This window comes from Corvus moneduloides, chromosome 2 (genome assembly GCF_009650955.1).
Source record: "Corvus moneduloides isolate bCorMon1 chromosome 2, bCorMon1.pri, whole genome shotgun sequence".
Lineage (NCBI taxonomy): Eukaryota > Metazoa > Chordata > Aves > Passeriformes > Corvidae > Corvus > Corvus moneduloides.
The window spans coordinates 161,998-179,965 of record NC_045477.1 but is presented as its reverse complement, the minus strand read 5'-3'; the positions used below and the strand labels follow the sequence as shown (position 1 = coordinate 179,965).

General features: G+C 42.8%; 1 protein-coding gene across 3 annotated transcripts in view; it reads right to left on the bottom strand.

The window, feature by feature from the left end:
• SCAF4 (SR-related CTD associated factor 4) overlaps nt 1-17,968 on the bottom strand; it is a 31,010-nt gene that overhangs the window by 6,438 nt on the left and 6,604 nt on the right. For 2 of the 3 annotated variants that reach the window (XM_032094280.1, XM_032094287.1), the window contains exons 2-20: nt 16,685-16,768; nt 16,057-16,101; nt 15,416-15,577; nt 13,099-13,234; nt 10,671-10,810; nt 9,966-10,142; nt 9,649-9,749; nt 9,106-9,153; nt 7,873-7,981; nt 7,374-7,541; nt 6,699-6,784; nt 5,737-5,927; nt 4,688-4,788; nt 3,576-3,689; nt 2,723-2,879; nt 1,757-1,911; nt 817-979; nt 630-710; nt 359-547 (exon numbers count right to left, since the gene is read on the bottom strand). In XM_032094280.1, the coding sequence (XP_031950171.1) occupies nt 359-547; nt 630-710; nt 817-979; nt 1,757-1,911; nt 2,723-2,879; nt 3,576-3,689; nt 4,688-4,788; nt 5,737-5,927; nt 6,699-6,784; nt 7,374-7,541; nt 7,873-7,981; nt 9,106-9,153; nt 9,649-9,749; nt 9,966-10,142; nt 10,671-10,810; nt 13,099-13,234; nt 15,416-15,577; nt 16,057-16,101; nt 16,685-16,768 (2,407 nt within the window). The remainder of the gene's footprint in view (nt 1-358; nt 548-629; nt 711-816; nt 980-1,756; nt 1,912-2,722; nt 2,880-3,575; nt 3,690-4,687; nt 4,789-5,736; nt 5,928-6,698; nt 6,785-7,373; nt 7,542-7,872; nt 7,982-9,105; nt 9,154-9,648; nt 9,750-9,965; nt 10,143-10,670; nt 10,811-13,098; nt 13,235-15,415; nt 15,578-16,056; nt 16,102-16,684; nt 16,769-17,968) is intronic. The other variant, XM_032094295.1, reaches the window with a different exon arrangement.

The following is a 17,968-nucleotide window of genomic DNA, read 5'->3' as shown; positions in this document are numbered from 1 at the left end:
ATAGTTGAGTCTAAAACCTGGTCACTATGTCATACAGATGTGCTGCTCTAAGTTCATTTTCTACACTATATAAACCTTCACTTGTTAAAAGTGGGACAGCATTTGAGTTTGTAACTTACACATTATGGCTTTGTTTCTTCAGAAAACAGATCTTCAATAATAAAAATTATTGACTGCTCCTTCTCTGCAAAACTAAGCCTCTAAAACTGATTTCAAAGCCAACAGTAGGACAGAAATTTCAGCAAGTTGAGAAAAATGTGCTTCCCTTTGCCCTGGAGTGTAAGTCAGTAGCCAAGTCAAAATGGTATTTTAAATGTAGGGAACAATGAAGTGCAGAACTTACCCAAGAGGAACTTACCAAGGAGTGGAACAGCCTGGGTGACGGGAGCAGGGACATTGGTAGGTGCTACAGGAGGTGGAACAGTGCCATAGATTTTGGAAGTGTCGGTACTTTCAGCATTCCCTCTGCCTCCAGAAACTACTGTCGGGATGGGATTTCCTACGTTCGACTCCTTTGTAGTGTCCTCATTCCCACCAGTTGCTGTAGCTGAGGAACAAGGCAAGGACACATTGAACACCATCCAGCAATTCCTGCAGGATCCCTGCCTTCCACAGGGCCCAACACTTACAGTTTGGGATGTTCACTGCCGGAGTGTGCGGGACAGAGACCGGAGGAGTTATGGGAGGTGGTGGCCCGGGAGGAAGGAATCCTACAAAAAGCACAGGAGAGCCCTGAGTGCCCCCGTGGCCCAGCACCCCGTGCAGCTGGTGCAGCTCCGGGCCCAGCAGAGCCCGGGCTGGCGCAGCCCCACAAACCTGGAGGTAAATGCAGCGGGTTGAAGCCGGGCCGGAGGAACGGAGGCGGCGGTGGTGGCGGCACCCCGGGGGCAAATCCAGGAGGGGGGATTCCTAAAGGTGCTGTGAAAGCAGGGGGCTGGAGTGCACCAACCACGGGAGGCCCTGACGGATGGGGTGGAACCTAGGAAAAAGGAAGGGGAAAGATGGGTTACCCCAAGAGCGCCCAAATGATTCTCTGTCCTGCTGGGGACCTCTGCCTTTGTCCAGCTCCACCAGGACACCTCAGCGACCTCAAATTCCTCTGCAACAAGGGGGGGGGGACTTGCACAAAAGATCTAATTAGCTCTCTCCCATCACTGAAAATACCAACACCAGTCCCGTCTGCCTTTGTAACTTCTTTGAAAGAGAAAAATTCTCCTCTGTGTTAAATGGGTACTAGTGCATGTCAGTAACTCACCTCCACATACCCCTCACACAGTGCCTGGGATTCATTTCCATCCACCAGCATGGATTTCCATACAGGATCCACTGGAATACTCACAACTTCAGGGCAATTAAAAACCTCTGCTCGTCTCTTTCTCACTACCTGAGTCTGCACATTAGAGTGACTCGTGTTTCCTTTTTCTTTAATTCTGATTTATATCAAGCTCCGAATTTAAATAAGCTCTGATTCAAGGGATTCTACTATTTTAATATTGACAAGAAACTATTGATATAAAAGTAGTGGAGCATCTGTCAATAAGAAAAGCTTTTAGAGGAAAATTAATTAGTAAAACAAATAATAAAAAAAAGCCAATCACAAAACCTGAAGATGCAATTCGGCCCTCTCTAACAAACATTCTACTGCAGGGATTTCTCTGTGACTGAGAGAACGGAGTTACCATTCATGGCATTTCCCCCCCTCCCTGAATTATTACTTTAAGTGAGATCTTGTTTATTTATGTGGAACAACTCTGACCTGTGGAGGAGGTACTGTTATTGGTGCAGGCATGGGAACAGGAATTGGGACAGGTAAAGCTTTGGGAATAGGTGACACTGGTTCATTGTGTGCAGCTTCTGCGCCTCCATTCTGAGCCACTTCATTCTCAGACTTCTTGGGAATTCCCTTCCACTCTGTCCAAAACAAGATCCCAACAGACATGGGTCAGACAAGCAGTGCTACGCAAAACATGCTTGGTCACATTTACAAAAATGACCTAATTGAAAATACTCGGATAATAAGCAGCACAGAGCTAAGATGCATCGATACAGATTTCTGACAATAAAAATTCCAAATTCATTTAAACACAGCAAAATCTGAAACAGCAAATAAAATTGTTCCTTTCCATAGTTGTTTAACAATCCTTTGCACTGACAGTGTTTACACATGCCCAGGACTCTGCTACATTATCTGTGACAAAAACTGTAAGGCTTTGTGGGACAAGCTTTCCAACAGGTGCATTCTATTGCTCTCGGGCACGAAGGCAGCAGCTTTTTCACTAATTTGAGAACTCATTTCTAAAAAACCCAACATCTTCAAGTCCAAAACAAAGGAAAGGAGAATACAACTATAAAGAATTGCAGCAAATAAGAGAAACATCAAATATAGCTTTAAATTTAATTTACAGAAGAAATCCAGCTCCTTTTGTCTGTCAGAACTTCCTGGGAAAAGCCAGCTAAGCACAAAGAGGGATCAGTGAGGGGGCACTTTGGGAAAGAGAAAAGCACTGAGAGGACTGGAACACACCGACATTATGTCCATCATGTGTTACACTTCCATTTAAAACACACACGTTGAACTGATTTTTGTGTGTACAGCATGAAGAGATGCTACAATTAGAGCATATATACAAGAATCACCAGCTAACTGGGCAAACTGGACAGAAATGGCCAAACCCTGAAATGAAGGTCCAGTAACAGAACTGAACATGCAGTAACACTGTACCTGGGCTAAGGGTCTCATTGTCCAACATTCCTCCTTCACAGAAGCTTTCAAGATCTTCAGGTTTGACTTTGTCCCATGGTATGTAAGTCACACCCAATTCTACATCCCAATACTGCTTGTAGTCTGGCTTTATTCCTTTATTCAGAGCCCAGGCAATCTTGGGGGATGTGAAAATAACAGTGGTCAGCAAAATGTTTCCATTTTAATGGATTTAATATTTCATTCGCACAAAACAGCATTTGAGGGTAAAAAGCAAAAAGCACAAGAGAAACAGCTACAAAACTCTGAACTTAAGTTTTTTTTAAGGCAGACTTAGTTCCTATTCCTTGGCTTGACTCTTGCACACCATTTGTAAAAATGTATAAAGCCAGCTTCCTCTGATGTTCCCCAGCCGCTACAGTTAATTCCATTTCCCTTTGGAGGACAGTGTCACACTAATATGACATTCTACAGAAGAAAGAAGTTTACTAATTGATGCATACTTCCTTATTTATTAGTACTCTTTTAGGGTTATCAGATGCAATGAAACTCTGTTATGAGACAAATAACTGGCAACAAGAAACACACAGTGCCAGTCCCCTGTAACGAGCAAAAGAACACCATTTCTGCTGATTAAACAGACAATTACTGGCAATCTTTCAAGGAAACTGATACAAGTTCCACTGAAAATCCCACTACAGACCAGGAACAGCAATTCTCAAAAACCGGTTCACTCCCGTATTTTTTCAGAATTTTACAGAATACCATCTCCAGAACACATACACGTCTGCAACCCCCCAAAGCCCAGCACAGACGAGACAGGATGACAGTAATTACAGCAGCTTTGGAAAGCCTGACATTTTCCAAGCAGTACCTTGATGGATTTCTGGTTGACTTTGAAGTTGCCTCGGCTCAGTTTCTGGAGGGCTCTGTTGGCATCTTGTCTGTGCACCATGACAATGTAGGCACATCCTCTGGGCGGTATCATCTGGGTGGGGTTTAAGGGAAAAAGCTCATTTTGCAAGTAACAAACCAGTGAACAACACACAAATGCTCAGTTACCGCAAAATGGGACATCAGCGGGTGTTCCAAAAGGGGCTATGGAAGTATGGAAGGGGATGTTGGTTTAAGAGGCTAAGAAAGCCCCTATCTTCTGGAAATACACATTTCTAGTGAACTAAAACTTCCACAACTTCTGAAAACTTCCACAACTCTAAAATACAGCTGATTTTTGCATATTTAATCCTTTCAAATTGCTGAACAATAGTGTTCATGTAAATCCTAAGGTCTGGCAATTAGTTACTTTGTTGGAATGCACACTAGTATCCCCCTTCATTCTGCCAGCTGCACCTTCACATTCAGTTCTAGCTCCAGATTCGGAATAATTTTTACTTGTAATTAATGTGAGGAAAAAATTCCTATGCTGTTTTACAAAATTTGGGAATAGGAAGAAAACTAGGCACTTCTTTTCGTTTGTTTGAATGAATGAAATTTTTGAAGTTACCGGAACAGCTATAATTTATATATAAAATATCCTTAAATACAGCAAAATAAAACAATCGTTCCCCGTGTTTATGGCTAAAATGACAGAAGAGCAGCAAGAACACCAGCTGAGAGTCCACATTCCTATAATCAAATAAAATGAAGCAGCCAAAGAACTCAGAAGCATGGGATGTAATTCTGCAGCCACCTCCTCACTTGCCATTCCTTGTTCTCCAGAGAAAGCAGGATTTTTATGAAAATGGGATAATCTTCTGTATTACCTCAGGAGCATTTTTATATTGCAGGAAACCAAAGCAGCTTCCCTCTTGTTTGTGTGTAACTCAGCCACATGAATTGAGTGTACATACTGAAAGCACAACATACAGGAAACAAGAGCCCAACTCTTTGGAGTGTGTCAGAAATAACTCTGCCTCACAGAAGCCTGCAGAGATGTTCTGCACCCAAGCACATCAAAGCGGCTTTCACTGCACCCCTTATACTCACATTGATCGACTCAATGGGGCCAAACTCCTCCAAGAGACTTCCCACATCCTGCTGCGTTGTCCTTTTGTCGAGCTGTCCTACCCAGAGTGTGGTACTGCAAACTACAACCAGGAGTTAGCACAGGTTGCCAGAGCCATTACTGACACAAGCTCCTTACAGGACAGATAACCAACACTTATCTCAGCCCATGCTAAATTCAGGGTAGTAACCAGGGAAGGAGCTCAAGGCATCCCACTGGCTGCAGATGACTGCAGCAACGCTTAATACTCATCCAGATTTTCCAGCTGAGAGATACAGAACTGCAAACTTTGACAGCCAATGTCACAGACTCTGGGAAAGCAGCACATCTCACAGCACTGCCAGGTAGCTTCCACTGAACAGCTACCAGGGCTCCGCAGGCCTTTACACCCCTGGGACTGTCATTCACCAGGTCTTGGCTCATTAAATAGCTCAGGTTTTTGTCTCTTGTATATAAGAAAGAATGTTTTTATTGCACTTGATGACCTTGGAGAAGACTCCACACTCCCAAGGAATATTCAGAAGACAACTACTATGTTTGGTCTATAAACACTGGCAAAGCCAGGATTATTTCAGAAATCCAAACATTAGCCTGTGTGTTTTCCAGGTCAAAGCTCCCCTTCAGGTTGGAGAGACACAGAAGACTGAATACTTAGAAAAACTGTATTGATCTACAATTAACTCAAATTCTTTTTGTTCAATCTGCTTTACCTTATATGTCTCAAAGGAAGGAAAATAAGAACATGGGGTTTCAGTATTTCCTTTTCTCATTTTACAGCCAAGATATTTCTAACTTGGAGATACTCCAAAAATGCTAAACTGTCTGTTATGAGTAAAGGAAGTACAGGAAGTGCGGTGAAATTCCTACCAGGAATCACAAGGCTGTTAATTTCTATTCTGTTTGGATGAGCCTCGGAAACCACAACAAGTAGCATTATATCCAAGGAACACAAAACCTTTGAAACTATCACCCAGAAAATGGCATTACTGGAACACACAGAGTTACACAACCACGAAGGGAGCAGACTCACCACTGACAGTCTCTGACTTGATCTGGGGGAGGCCTTTGGAGCGGCGCTCCCTCTCCCGCTCGCGCTCGCGCCGCTCCTGGGAGCGGGACTTGGGCGAGTGCCGGCGCCGGTCCCGGGAGCGCGACCGGGAGCGGCGGTGACGCGAGCGCCGCGAGCGCGAGCCCGACCGCGAGCGTCTCCTCTTGGGGGACCTGTTGAGACCAGAGTCACGGATGGTCAGTGCTTGTCACCCCGGCACTGACACACCACCTCAGTTAACTGCTTAAATACCCGAAGAGCTCTGTCCATAAAGGAATAAATCAATCCAAGCTCATTCACAGGCATTTAGAACTACAGTAAATTGCTGCGGTAGCTTATTGGTGCACTTCAGCTGAACAGCTGATTCCTTTCCAATTTCTCATCATCCATTAAGTTTGTCTTGAAGCTGACCACCAAAACTGTGTCCACTTCAACACAGAAGAAGTTACACCTGCATCAACGAGGAAAATATTTAGTGCTTTTACAAAAAATGGCTAAAAAGGAGATTATAAATAAATTCTGCCACTGAAATTGTATTTTACATCTTGTTCAAGTTCTAAACCGCTCCAGGTGTGGAAGACCTTGTAAGCCTTCAGAGAAATCATGTGGAACTCCGCAAGGAGGAAGACTTGCAACTAAGTGGAGAGCGGACCCAGATCTGCTCGGTCAGCTGGGATGTGACACACAAAGTCCCACAGCACGCAGATCACAAATGTTTTCATAAGGAAAGTGTTTTTAGAGCACAGGCAAAATTCACTATCACATTCTGCCTCCCTAAAATTTACTCTGGACTGACAGGCATGGAAGTTACTCTCTCCCATTAAGAGAGAACTGCACAGACACCAATTTTTCCCTGGAAGGGAGATGACTTTCACAGATTCATATATCTTAGAGTTGCTAATCTGCTTTTCTTTCCTGCGCTAAAAGAACTTTCACTCATTTACCTTGATGCAGATCTAGATCTTGATTTCCTACTGTCAGAAACATGCCGTTTTCCCTCCTGAATGGGCGGCTGTTCCACTTCCATATCCTAAAACACAAAGTTGACTGGCGTTATGGGCGAGCAGCACAAGCATTTTATTTCTTCTTATGCTCAGACTAAATTAACAGCACTAAAAATACACTGAATATTCAAATGTGTGAAATTAAAGAGTAACGTGACTCAAAAGCTTCACTCTGTGGTCGCTAACAGGGAGAAGGTCCAGTATTGCATGTACTTAATACAGCCACTGAAAAGACATCACGGAAATAATTTACACAATTCTCATTTTCAATTTGCTAATTATTGCTTTTCCACAGTTTACCCTATTTCAGCACCACCTGCATCATCTCCACAGAATATGATTTTATTCCTTAAGATCAGTCAGTGAATCCTGCTCCATCATCAAAATCCCAGGCAAAGTGAGGCCTACCGCAACTTTTCAGAAGCCTGAAGTACACGGGAGACAGGAACGGGGTTAAGTCCTGGAGCTATCCAACTGTCTTCCCAGCAGAGCCAGCCTCGTAGCCGGCCGTGTCCTGGTCATCCTGACATTTCTGCTCAGGACAATCCGCACGCATTCGCGAAAGACACGTACGAGAGCATTTAAGTCGGTTTGTTCACTGTAACGGCTGCTCACCTGCTGGTGGGGTTTCTGCAGGTGTGGTTCAGCCTGGACTGGGAAAGGAGACTGGAAAGTCGGCTGCACTGGTGCTGCTGGAGGCATCACTGGCTGAGCCATGGGTGGGAACTGAGGGGTAGGCAGGAGACCAAAACCTGGCATTTGCCCATTAGGAGGGAGCGGCACCTTGGGAGAAGGAAAAACACATAGAATTCCAGCTAGGAGAAGAAATCACATTTGCTTTCCCAGCTGGCTCAAGTAAAGTTTTATGTCTGCTCAAAAGTCTCAACAAAAGGGGGAAAGATGAAGCAGGCCAAGCATTAGGGTGTAGAAGTAACAATCTTGTCCTTCAAAGCCTGACTAGGACAGACAACAAAAATACGTTTCTTTGGGAAGATGGAGGGCTAAGCACATTCACTCTTCACCAACAGGAAAACCACTTCCTTACTTCTGCACCAAAGAAAACAGCAAAGGATAGAAAACACAACAGGGGGACAAGGGAAAAACCTGGAGTTACCTGGTGCCGCATCGGATCCTGCTGCATTCCCATCATCCGCTGCTGAAAAGGATCCATATTTGGGAGCTGAGGAAATACTGGCTGTTGCATGCCTTCTCCTGGAAACCCACTAAAACCACGAATATTTTGGTAAGACAAGTCAGTAGATGCACAGATTTTGTTGTCTTTATTTTACAGATTTCTATACACATTTACACATTCTTGCTGTTACTTCAGACAGAACAATTATCTTTACTATGATCCCATTTCCAACAAAAAAAAAAAAAAAGCAAAGGAAGAAAGAGTGGGTTCCTCATCTTTCCTCCACTCAAAGAGTAGTCCTTTCACATTTGAAGAGATGCTACAGAAAGGTTAGAGCCTCTCTCCCCCCGTACTTATATGAGCTTGCTAAAGATCTCAGCCTACAGAAACATTTCAGGAAGCTTTTCTGCCTTAGGCTAATTCTCTTCCTTCGCGGTTCCTCTTGTGGGAACAAAAGAAGCAATGCTTTTCTCCTCAAGGAAAAGAAACTGGCTGTACTTCTGCTGTAAGAAAATACTTTGGTTCGGGAGGAAATAGGGCAGAGGAGAAGGGGGTGTGTATCACGTGAGGATCATAGCGATGCCCATCGCTTCCTGATTCAACACACAGAATGGACAGTGCTCAGGGAATTCTGGAGGTCTGTGCAGGTAACAGGACCTGCTTGCAGGATGCAGCCTGTGCAAGAAACTCAGCAGGATGTCAGGGGGATAAAGGAATTTCATGGTGACGGAAAATGGAACTTTGCAGCGTTCAAAGACAATTCTGAGAAGATTCTGGACATATCAGTATTTTATAGAGAGAATTACTCAGCTTGCATGCCCAGATTGGGAACACTGGAATTCCACCCTCAGGGACATCTTGCACAGCTGTGAGGTACTACGGACAGAGGCTCTGAAGTACTACCAACAGAACATACACATGCCCACAAGCCTCCAGCTGGGCAGACACAAGCGGTGGTTATGTTTGAGCTACCTCATCTTTCTGTACTCCACAGTTCCATCTGTATTCTAAGGCAAATACTAGCAATTTCCTTCAAAGGCACTTAAATGAACTACTACTTGTGGACATAAAGTGCTCAAGGTGAGAGACACAGTCAGAAAGCTGATGACAGAGTTAGTGGTTCTGGTTTTGAGAGCAGGGTTTAGATGCAGATACAGAGAGTAAGACATGGGGCCACATACTGAAGCAGGGAAAAAAGAAATACGGACTAACCCCGGCATTGAGCACCATCCAGCCTGTGCACTGAATGAGAGAGAGGTCCTGTGGAAAAAACTGGGATGTGGTCATGTCATTCCAGACTTTATCATAATGCATAGCAAAAGGGAAACGGGAGTCTGAGCTTGCTTGAGTGGGGACTGAATGTTTGCCAACATAAAGCTGTAAAGCCAATTTTCCCTTCTTGAATACTTAAAACTACCACAATGTTTGGAATAGCAGCTTTTCCCCAGCCAGTAAAGTGATCCAGTGATGCCCTGACACACTCAGTTGTACAGTAAAAACACGGAACTCATCTTGTAACCAAAACTGAGCTTTTCTCTACAAAACACAGTCCTCCATCTATGAGGCAACACAGATCTACACCAGATCACCAAAGTAACAAGACACAAAAATCGCCCCACCAAAAACTGTTGACAGTGTTTTAAATTTGGACTGTAGCAGTTAAACACTGAACTAACTTGGAATTTTCATCTACTTTCTAACCTAAAAATGTCTTAGGACAAAGATTCCTTAGTTTTATTATGACACAGAACTTACAAAGCCGGCTGAGACACTGAAGGGGAAGGAGCTGAATCTTCTTTCTTTGAATCTTCCACTGCTTCTGGTTCATCATCATAGTCAAACCGATCTAGCAACTTCTGAAAGAAATCACATTGGGACAACTATTTTTTCTGTATCTTACACAACTGGCAGCCAAAATATCTTTATTATCATAAGTCTTACAACATATGTAAGCTCTGAAGCTAAAGACAAGATTAGAATTGGGGAAAAATAGAAATCTGTATTCCGATACAAAATAAAAACTGTCCAAAACCAGTGTTCTTCAGATTCAGAAAATGCAAACCAAGACTTACTTTGTCAAATGATGTTTTCTGCTCAGGTGCTGTGAAAGCAGCTTTCTGCTCTGGGGGCTGTGCTGCTGTGGTTTTCAGCTGAGCAGTAATAGCTTGAACCTGAGCCATCACAGTGTTGTCTATGACCGGTGACTGGGGCTTCTGAGGCTGTTGGAAGGTCTGCAGGATTTGCTGGAGCTACAGAAACGTAAGACAGTATTACGTGTACGTTCTCATATAAACACCAAGTATTGAAAGAGCTGTAGGAGATAGATTTTATGTCAATACAGGCTGTGGCAGGGGACAAACACACCAACAACCTGACTGAACCGTGGAGCATTTACACCAAGACCAAGAGTCCCTTTTTAAATACGCTGGTGGCAAAATTCAGTAGATCCCAACATTGCAGCGTTCAGGCCCTTCAACACTGCAAACATTTAAGTGGACTGAACAATAAAATTCCCCATTTTCTTCCAGATATTCCACCTGTGCTGGAAAACCCTGTTACTGCATCAATTCATAACCAATTATTTAGGAACATATAACTGAGTATCATCAAATATCAAAATTACTGGATGGAAGAATTTAAATACTTTAACTCCTACAAGTCTTCCACTGAAGACCTTAGGGAAGCTCTTCTGCTTCAAATCCAGGCTATCAATTCCACCATTTCCTCCCTCATTTCACACAGAGACTGGAGCTAAAGGGAATCCATAAGCAGGTTACCTGTTGTCCTTGTGTTGTCTGGAACAACTGGGCTACAGCTGCAAAGGCATCAGAACTGGGCAGCTGCGGCACGCTGGGCACTGAGTTCGCAGTCACTTGAGGGGGCTCCGAGGGAACCTTGGCCGGAGGGGGCGGCGAACCTGAGGGTTTCCCAGGAACACAGAAAGGGTTGCATGACTCCAGAACATTCCTCTTGCTCCTCACAGCAAGTGCCCGGCTACAACCCCCTATTTAACCCAAAAGGACCTACTTACACCACCCCAGCTGCATATTCTGTTCATGCTGCTATGAACTGCTCTGGTCACTGCTCACACCTGCACTTGGGATGCACTAAGACAAAAAAGCTGGTCCCATACGGAATTTTAGCTCCCAGCTCCACATTTGTAGCTGTGCAGGTTTAGAAAAGCTCTCACTCAAACAGCATTAGCCAATGAGCTTCAATACCCTCAGTGTGGTGGTTCTGCTTCCACAGATCTGGGCTCATCCTTTCGCATGACTGATCCAAATCAACCATCTCATGGCTCATGGGAAAAGCAGCTGAGTTTCTCTCAGTATTTTCCACCAGTAACTGAACTTTTGCTGAGAAGTCTAGCAATAATTAAAGGTTTTTAAGGATTACTTCACAGGTAGTCTTCTTTGATAAAGTTTGTTCACGTGTCTCTTTTGCACGTGCACAAGCCACACCTGCAGCTGATGGATAAAGCCTCCCACCAGGAAAGTGGTATTTACTCATTTTTCCAGGAAAAGACTCCCATTTCCACTGAGCTTTGCAAAACTGAGATCACAATTTAAGACATACTATTAGTGTTCCCATTCTCTTTGCCTTACATTACAACACCTTTATTAATAAACATCTTGCCAGTACCACATAAATTAGCAATAATCCCATCAATTCCTACATACTGTAAGTAACTATTCTTTAGCAAATCTGTGTTAGTGGACATAATGAAGCTGTCCAAGGAGTGAGTTAAAAAAAGCTCCACAGATAGAAATATTTAGTTTGAAACACTAAGCAAACATGTTTGCCTTGCAATAGCAACTCCTTTAAAGCCATTCCTCTGTTTGCACTTCAAATAACTTCAGTGTTGACTGGCAGCAAAAGCACAGGCAAATGTGTTGAATAATACTTTCCCAGAAGTGAAATGCAACATAAAAATAAAGCAAAAAGGTATGTGTTGTTTTTAAATACAAAGTAACTCCCAAATTATTTCCTGTATATATTCAGAAGGATATCTGCTTGCTCAAGGGAGAAAATTTGCATTTCTCTCTGTCTTTATGGGATAAACAGACTCTACTTCACATAATGCATTAATGTATTTATTATTATTCATTAGCATATTTATTTCAGGGCCAAATGATCCCCTCTGGTGCATCTGAATAATTGCACTGAAAATCTCTGCAGAAGGCAGCCAGCCTGTTCACCCCCAGTGAGGAGAGAGAAAGCTGGACAGGCAGTGCCCCTCACCTGTCCCAAAATTCAATTGTACAGGCACCACTCTGCCCCCAGGCTTGGATGCCAAGGCATTCCCTGCCCCTGCCAGGTTTATAAAACCCTTAATGGGATACACTTCGCTGAACACAGCTGGAGATGATTTCACTGGTGCTGCTGTGCATCGCTGTTTTGCTGTCTCTCACCACACCTCACTCCCTCCATTCCCTTTTCCCAGTCCTACTCCATGTGCACAGTAAATAAGGAGGTTACCAAAGCTCAGTGTGGAACACGGAGTGCAGAGCCAAAAAGCAGCCCTCCGGAGAAAGAGGGAATTGTGGAATGCATATTCCCCGTAACCTCACTCCCAGCTTTTCTGTGGCACTAAATAGGTCAGTGCAGGCACTGTGGGCAGGCTGGCACTGCTGTGCTCTGCAGGTCAGTGCTTCTCAGCCAGCAGCCCGTGCAAAATCCCAGGCACAAGCGTTCTGTCTGAGAACCTGGACGTGAAACACCACTTCAAGACTTGCAGGGCTGCACACTGAGACGCTGACAGCTGCTGCTTTCAGCTACTAACTTGACTCAAAGGAAGATGAAGCTCTTTAATACCCAAGATCCCACCTACTTACCTGGATTCTGGCATTAAAAAATAACATCAGAATTATAAAATTCAGAAATGACATAAAAATATTTCACAGCAAAAGAAGAACATAGTATCTAAGAGGGGACACTGAAGTCACCTGTAAGTGTGCACATACATATGTACACATGCACATACACGATAAGCATTTCAGGTATTTCCCAAGTCAGTATTCGCATGCCGATAATTTCTGAAGTACAGTATCAGCATTTATTTAAAATGAGTTTGGCTGCCCATTGTGACAAAGCTGAATTTATTGCTATGTCACTGCTGGAACTAAGAGCAGGCACTTGGTGCTGAAAGCAAACAAGCTATTGCCACTTGCCCTTTGAGAGCAGAAGGTAAAATGTCATTCCTACCTTCATTGTTAGTAGCATTCTCTGCCATGGGTGCAGTGGCACTAGTTCCTGCTGCCATATCCAAGAGAGGTTGAATTATTTCAATTTTGAATACTCCATTTTTCTGCCAAAGGTTCAGGACACGAACTATTTTACTCTGTTGAAACAAAAGGAAGCACCAATGCTGAATGCAGCTTCCTTAAGTCACCATTTTATCTTCTGTATGCAGAGAAGGTTTGAACAGCACATGACACAATCACACCAATTTAACAAACCCTGTGTCATGACAGAGGCCAGCAACACCTTCGAACTGGCAAAAATAAAAACTGCTGACTTACTTCCCTGCCCAAGCAATCTGTGACATCTCCCTAAAACTATTCTGGCCAGTCAGAAATGCAGGTGTGATGTACAATCCAGGACATCATTTCAGCCCCGTGTCTTCACAGATGGTCACAAAGGGATGAAACAACCAACCCATGTGACCAAAAAGAGAAAATGAAGATGAGCTGGAAAGCCTTCATGAAGAGGGACAATTAGACCAGAAAATGCTACCACAACACTCTGCAGTCAGATTGAGGGATCCTCGCTTGGTATTACTCCTAACCCAATCAATTCTGTGTTGAGGCCAGAAACTGCATCTCCATCATTATCCAAAAGATGAGGAAAGCAAGTGAGAAACATCCTCACTGATCACTGCAGAATGATTAATTTAGAATCTCTGATTGTCAGCTGTTATTTTAAGCTCATTTCTTTTTTTTGACATGAAGAACAATGCAGCTTCCAGGAACAAGCTGGAAATCGGCCTTTCCTTCTTTAGCCCAGCATTAAAACAAAAATGTCTCAGTAGTTGTGCTGCTTCAGCTGGAACATGCAAGAAGGTAGAAGTCAGAACACACGTTGTATTGCTGTCCTTTTTGCAGACTTAGTCACTCACTTGCACATACATAAGCTTTAAGTACCTTTTACTTCAAGTGAATTGATTCGGTTCTTTCACTGTGACTCAGTTATATACACCCATGTAAATCCACCTCTACCTGAATGATTAAAGAATTTTACAAAATGTTTGCTAAAATAACATCAATTGCAGAGAAACCTGAAATGCCTATTTTTAAGGAACATTTTGGTCTGAAAAACAGTTAACTTTAAAACAGCAGCATTTTCTTGCTCTGGGTATTCTATCTCTCCAGAAGACTTGAAAATTACACAAAGGCCAAAAAATGGGCAAATGCAATACTCTTGTTTTCAGTCACACGTTAATTTCACAGAAAGGCTGTTTAAAAAAAAAAAAAGTTAAGAGTTATCCCCTTCAGATACTACCCACACTTGCTGTGTATGTGCAGATCAGGGTTTTTTTGTTTAGGAACTGGACATTCATTAAAACAAGCATGTTATAAATAATAATATTCTCTGTATCAAGTAGTGCCATGAAGGAGATGGACAGTCTCATTCGTTTAGATGAACAAAATGCTAACACAGAAACAGGAAGGAAAAGGGACTACTCTGTTTCACAGGCTATCAACCCAGGAGCTCCAGAATATCAGATTCAATGCCTGAAGGTCTAAATGTTCCACATTAGAAAAACTACAGAGCATCCAAGCCTTTCAAAAGCTTATTTAGAGTGTTATGGAGGAAGTTGGGTAGAAAAGGAGTATTTCACTCTTATAAAGAAAAAAGGAGCAGGTGATTTTCTGGAAACCAATTGGCAACTTCTAAAACACACGGATCTTGGGAGTCTCAAAACTGTTCTGACAGAGGTCACATAAACCATCTTCTCTGGACCATCAGAAATTCACACCACTTTCTGAGCCTCTGTTCTATCAACAAGTACAGCAGAACTAAGAAAAATGAGGCCTTAGACCAGCCCTGACAGTGAAGAGCACCAATGAAATTCGAGTATGGGATTGGGAAAGACCAAAGAAATCAACATGATGATTTTCTAAGAAAACATTTGTGAGCAGAACATGATGATTTTCTTAGAAAACATTTCTGAGCAGGACAGCCACTGCCTACAAAATCAAAGCTTCTCCTGCAACACTTTCTTCTTGTGGCAGACACCGCCTTCCAGAGGAAGCTTTCCTGAAGGAGCGTCAAGAAGAAAAACTTTTGGCACAGTAATACACACTGCTGAAGTGTCTGCACGGGCAAAACAAAACTGATGAGGTCAGACAAAATACATCTTTGAACTTGAACTTGCATTTAACTATTGCCTTTGATAATCCTTCTCAGCAACAGTCACTACCAGGGTCAGAGAGAATCCCCAAATCACCGTCACAGGAGTGCAAGCACCAAGGAGGCACCACATCAATGCACAGCAACACTCGCGACGTGCTTGTCCTACCTTGTCTTCAGATGGACACAGATACAGATACTGGAATGTGGCAGTAATATTTTTAGAGAATCTTGGCCCGAAAACATCCTTGTCTGTTCCGAACTGGTGCCGAGACTGCCGAACAATGGAGTCGATGACGTACAAGCCCGGGACTTTGTACTCTGGCTTGCACTGCAAACAGCACGGGAATTCTGCGTTAGGCAGGGACACCACAAGGTAACATCCCCCTCAGAGCCTCACAGGAAATCTGCTCTCAGGCTGAAACACAGCTCTGCATTCCAGCCTGTTGTTCTTCATGCCCAGGCAAGCATGAACACTGCATTCTCTGGAAATACGTATTGTCTTAGTGACAACCAATCTGAAGTTCAGCACCTCCAGGTTCCTCCCCAGCTGCTGCATAGGGAAGATGGGAAATCTCACAATTTACTTCTTTCCCCCGCTCCTAATGTATTATGGAAAACCACATATGGAGATTATATGGACAAAGTGATACCAAAAAGTGTGAAATCCTAACAAACCAGGATTTCCTCCTTCAATCCCTAAGTAACAGAAGCCTTTGTGGTTATTTACTAGCATTATTAGTAATATCTAGTAAAGCACGCAGATCCCTTTATCAATAAATCTACTTGGGTTTTTTTATTCCTTTTTACCTTTTTGATAAATTTCTCCACAATCTGGACAACATGCTTGTAGAGCTGGAAAATAAATATATCCATTAATTTACCATCTACTCAGCAGCAGCACATCATTTTAGAAGCATTTTAACTCTTTGTGCTTACTAACATTTCAGAAAGGCAACAGAACATTGCAGTCACATTCTAAAAAGCAGGATGTTCCCAAACTTGAGTTAGTCAGGCATGGAGAAAAATATTCCATGCAGGAAACCCAGACCCAAGGCAGAAGTGTGTCAGTGTGCACGCAAGGCACAGAGCTTGTCAAGTATTAGCGATTCACTTTCTATGCAATCCACCCTGGTTTCACATGTTAAGGTGCAGCTGCATCCTGCAATATTTAGTGTTATCACACAAAAATCACAACACTCTAGTGGGTGTAGCATGAAAAAGCAACGACTCAAAAAAATCAAGCTGGCATTTTGCTCCTAGTCCAAAACCAAGGGATGATATTCACCACCCACTTGTTTCTAGACAACAGCCTTAACAGCAACTAGAATAAACCATCCCCGAAGCTGAGATTGGGAAATCCTGAGTATTTACTTACAAGTGAAATAATAAAACATTGCTGCTCTTACAGTTTCATCTCTGTTTTGTTGTACTTTACCTTAATAGCTTTAATGGCAGCTTTTGTGATGAGAATCATCTTTGCTCGGGAAATAGGAGGTTTCATCTCCATCAGTGAGAAGAGCTAAACAGAGAAAACAAACGTTAAAAATGTATTGTGAAGTTCTGCAATTAAGCAAAGACAACATTTCAGGTGGGTGACTTGATTACTGCCATCCCACACTCTGTATGGCCTGGGAGAACTGGATGTTTTACAAAACCAACAGAAACCAGCATTTACCAGGTTATTGCTAAAAAGAACTGCTCCAGCTGCTCTGGAGACTTGGCTGCCTTACCCTCCAAAGGGCACCCAAGGGAAAAGTTCACTCCTCAAGGACAACATTTGCAGAAGTTATAGATATTATATTAAGTTTATAGAGGTGTATATGAAGTATACAGAAGTTATGTGTCATCTTTATAGGAGACATTGGCCATAACTGAAAATAAGTACTAGCTCCACGTTTCAGAAACTGAGGGAAACCAGAACTGGCCCACAGAGCTGGGGAAGGGCTGAACACAGAAAGCTGAGGACACACACATAATTGTTTTTATCTTGAAATATTCCTCACAAATCACAGGAAAAAATTGGTTTGTGTTACATGATTTCATTTTCATCTTTACCATAAAGAAAAATGTGAGCCCTGAACACTAGTAAAAAATGTCATCAATTATTTGCCACAAAGCAAAGTAAGAGAATCAAAGTGTCTTCATTTGTCAGTGTAATGGAAAGTAAGATGTCATTTAAGGATTTCGCTCTTATTTTTCTAATTAATTTAAAGTTCCAAGATACTGGTGAAGTGACCAACTTACACAGATTATCCACTGTCTCAGTTAAGGGGGGAAAAATAAAATTGGCCAAATACTCAAGGACAAGGGAAGTGCTAACAGGGCTTTCAGCTGTACAAAAGGAAGCCTTACACCCAAGAAAACACAAAGAGTAGGAAACAAGGTATTTATTTTCTTAATTTGATTCCTATTCCAGGAGCTAGGAAAGAAGAAAAACTGTCCTTCCAGACAGTGACAGCCAGATGCCTTTTCCAACACCCAACACAAGATCATGACTTTTCCTTATTCATCCCCACAAAAGGCAAGTTCTCGTGCCAGAATGTTGGGGTTTTAAAGCCATTTCAGCTGTAAGAGATACTTCAGCTAACATCACTGCTTGCTGAGAAACCACAGTATGGACAAATAAAAACTGCCAGATAAAAGACAGAAGGAGAAAGGGGTCTGTGAGCTGATGCTTTAAAAAAAGTCTCGTTTTCAATTTTGACTTAATTGCTTCAGA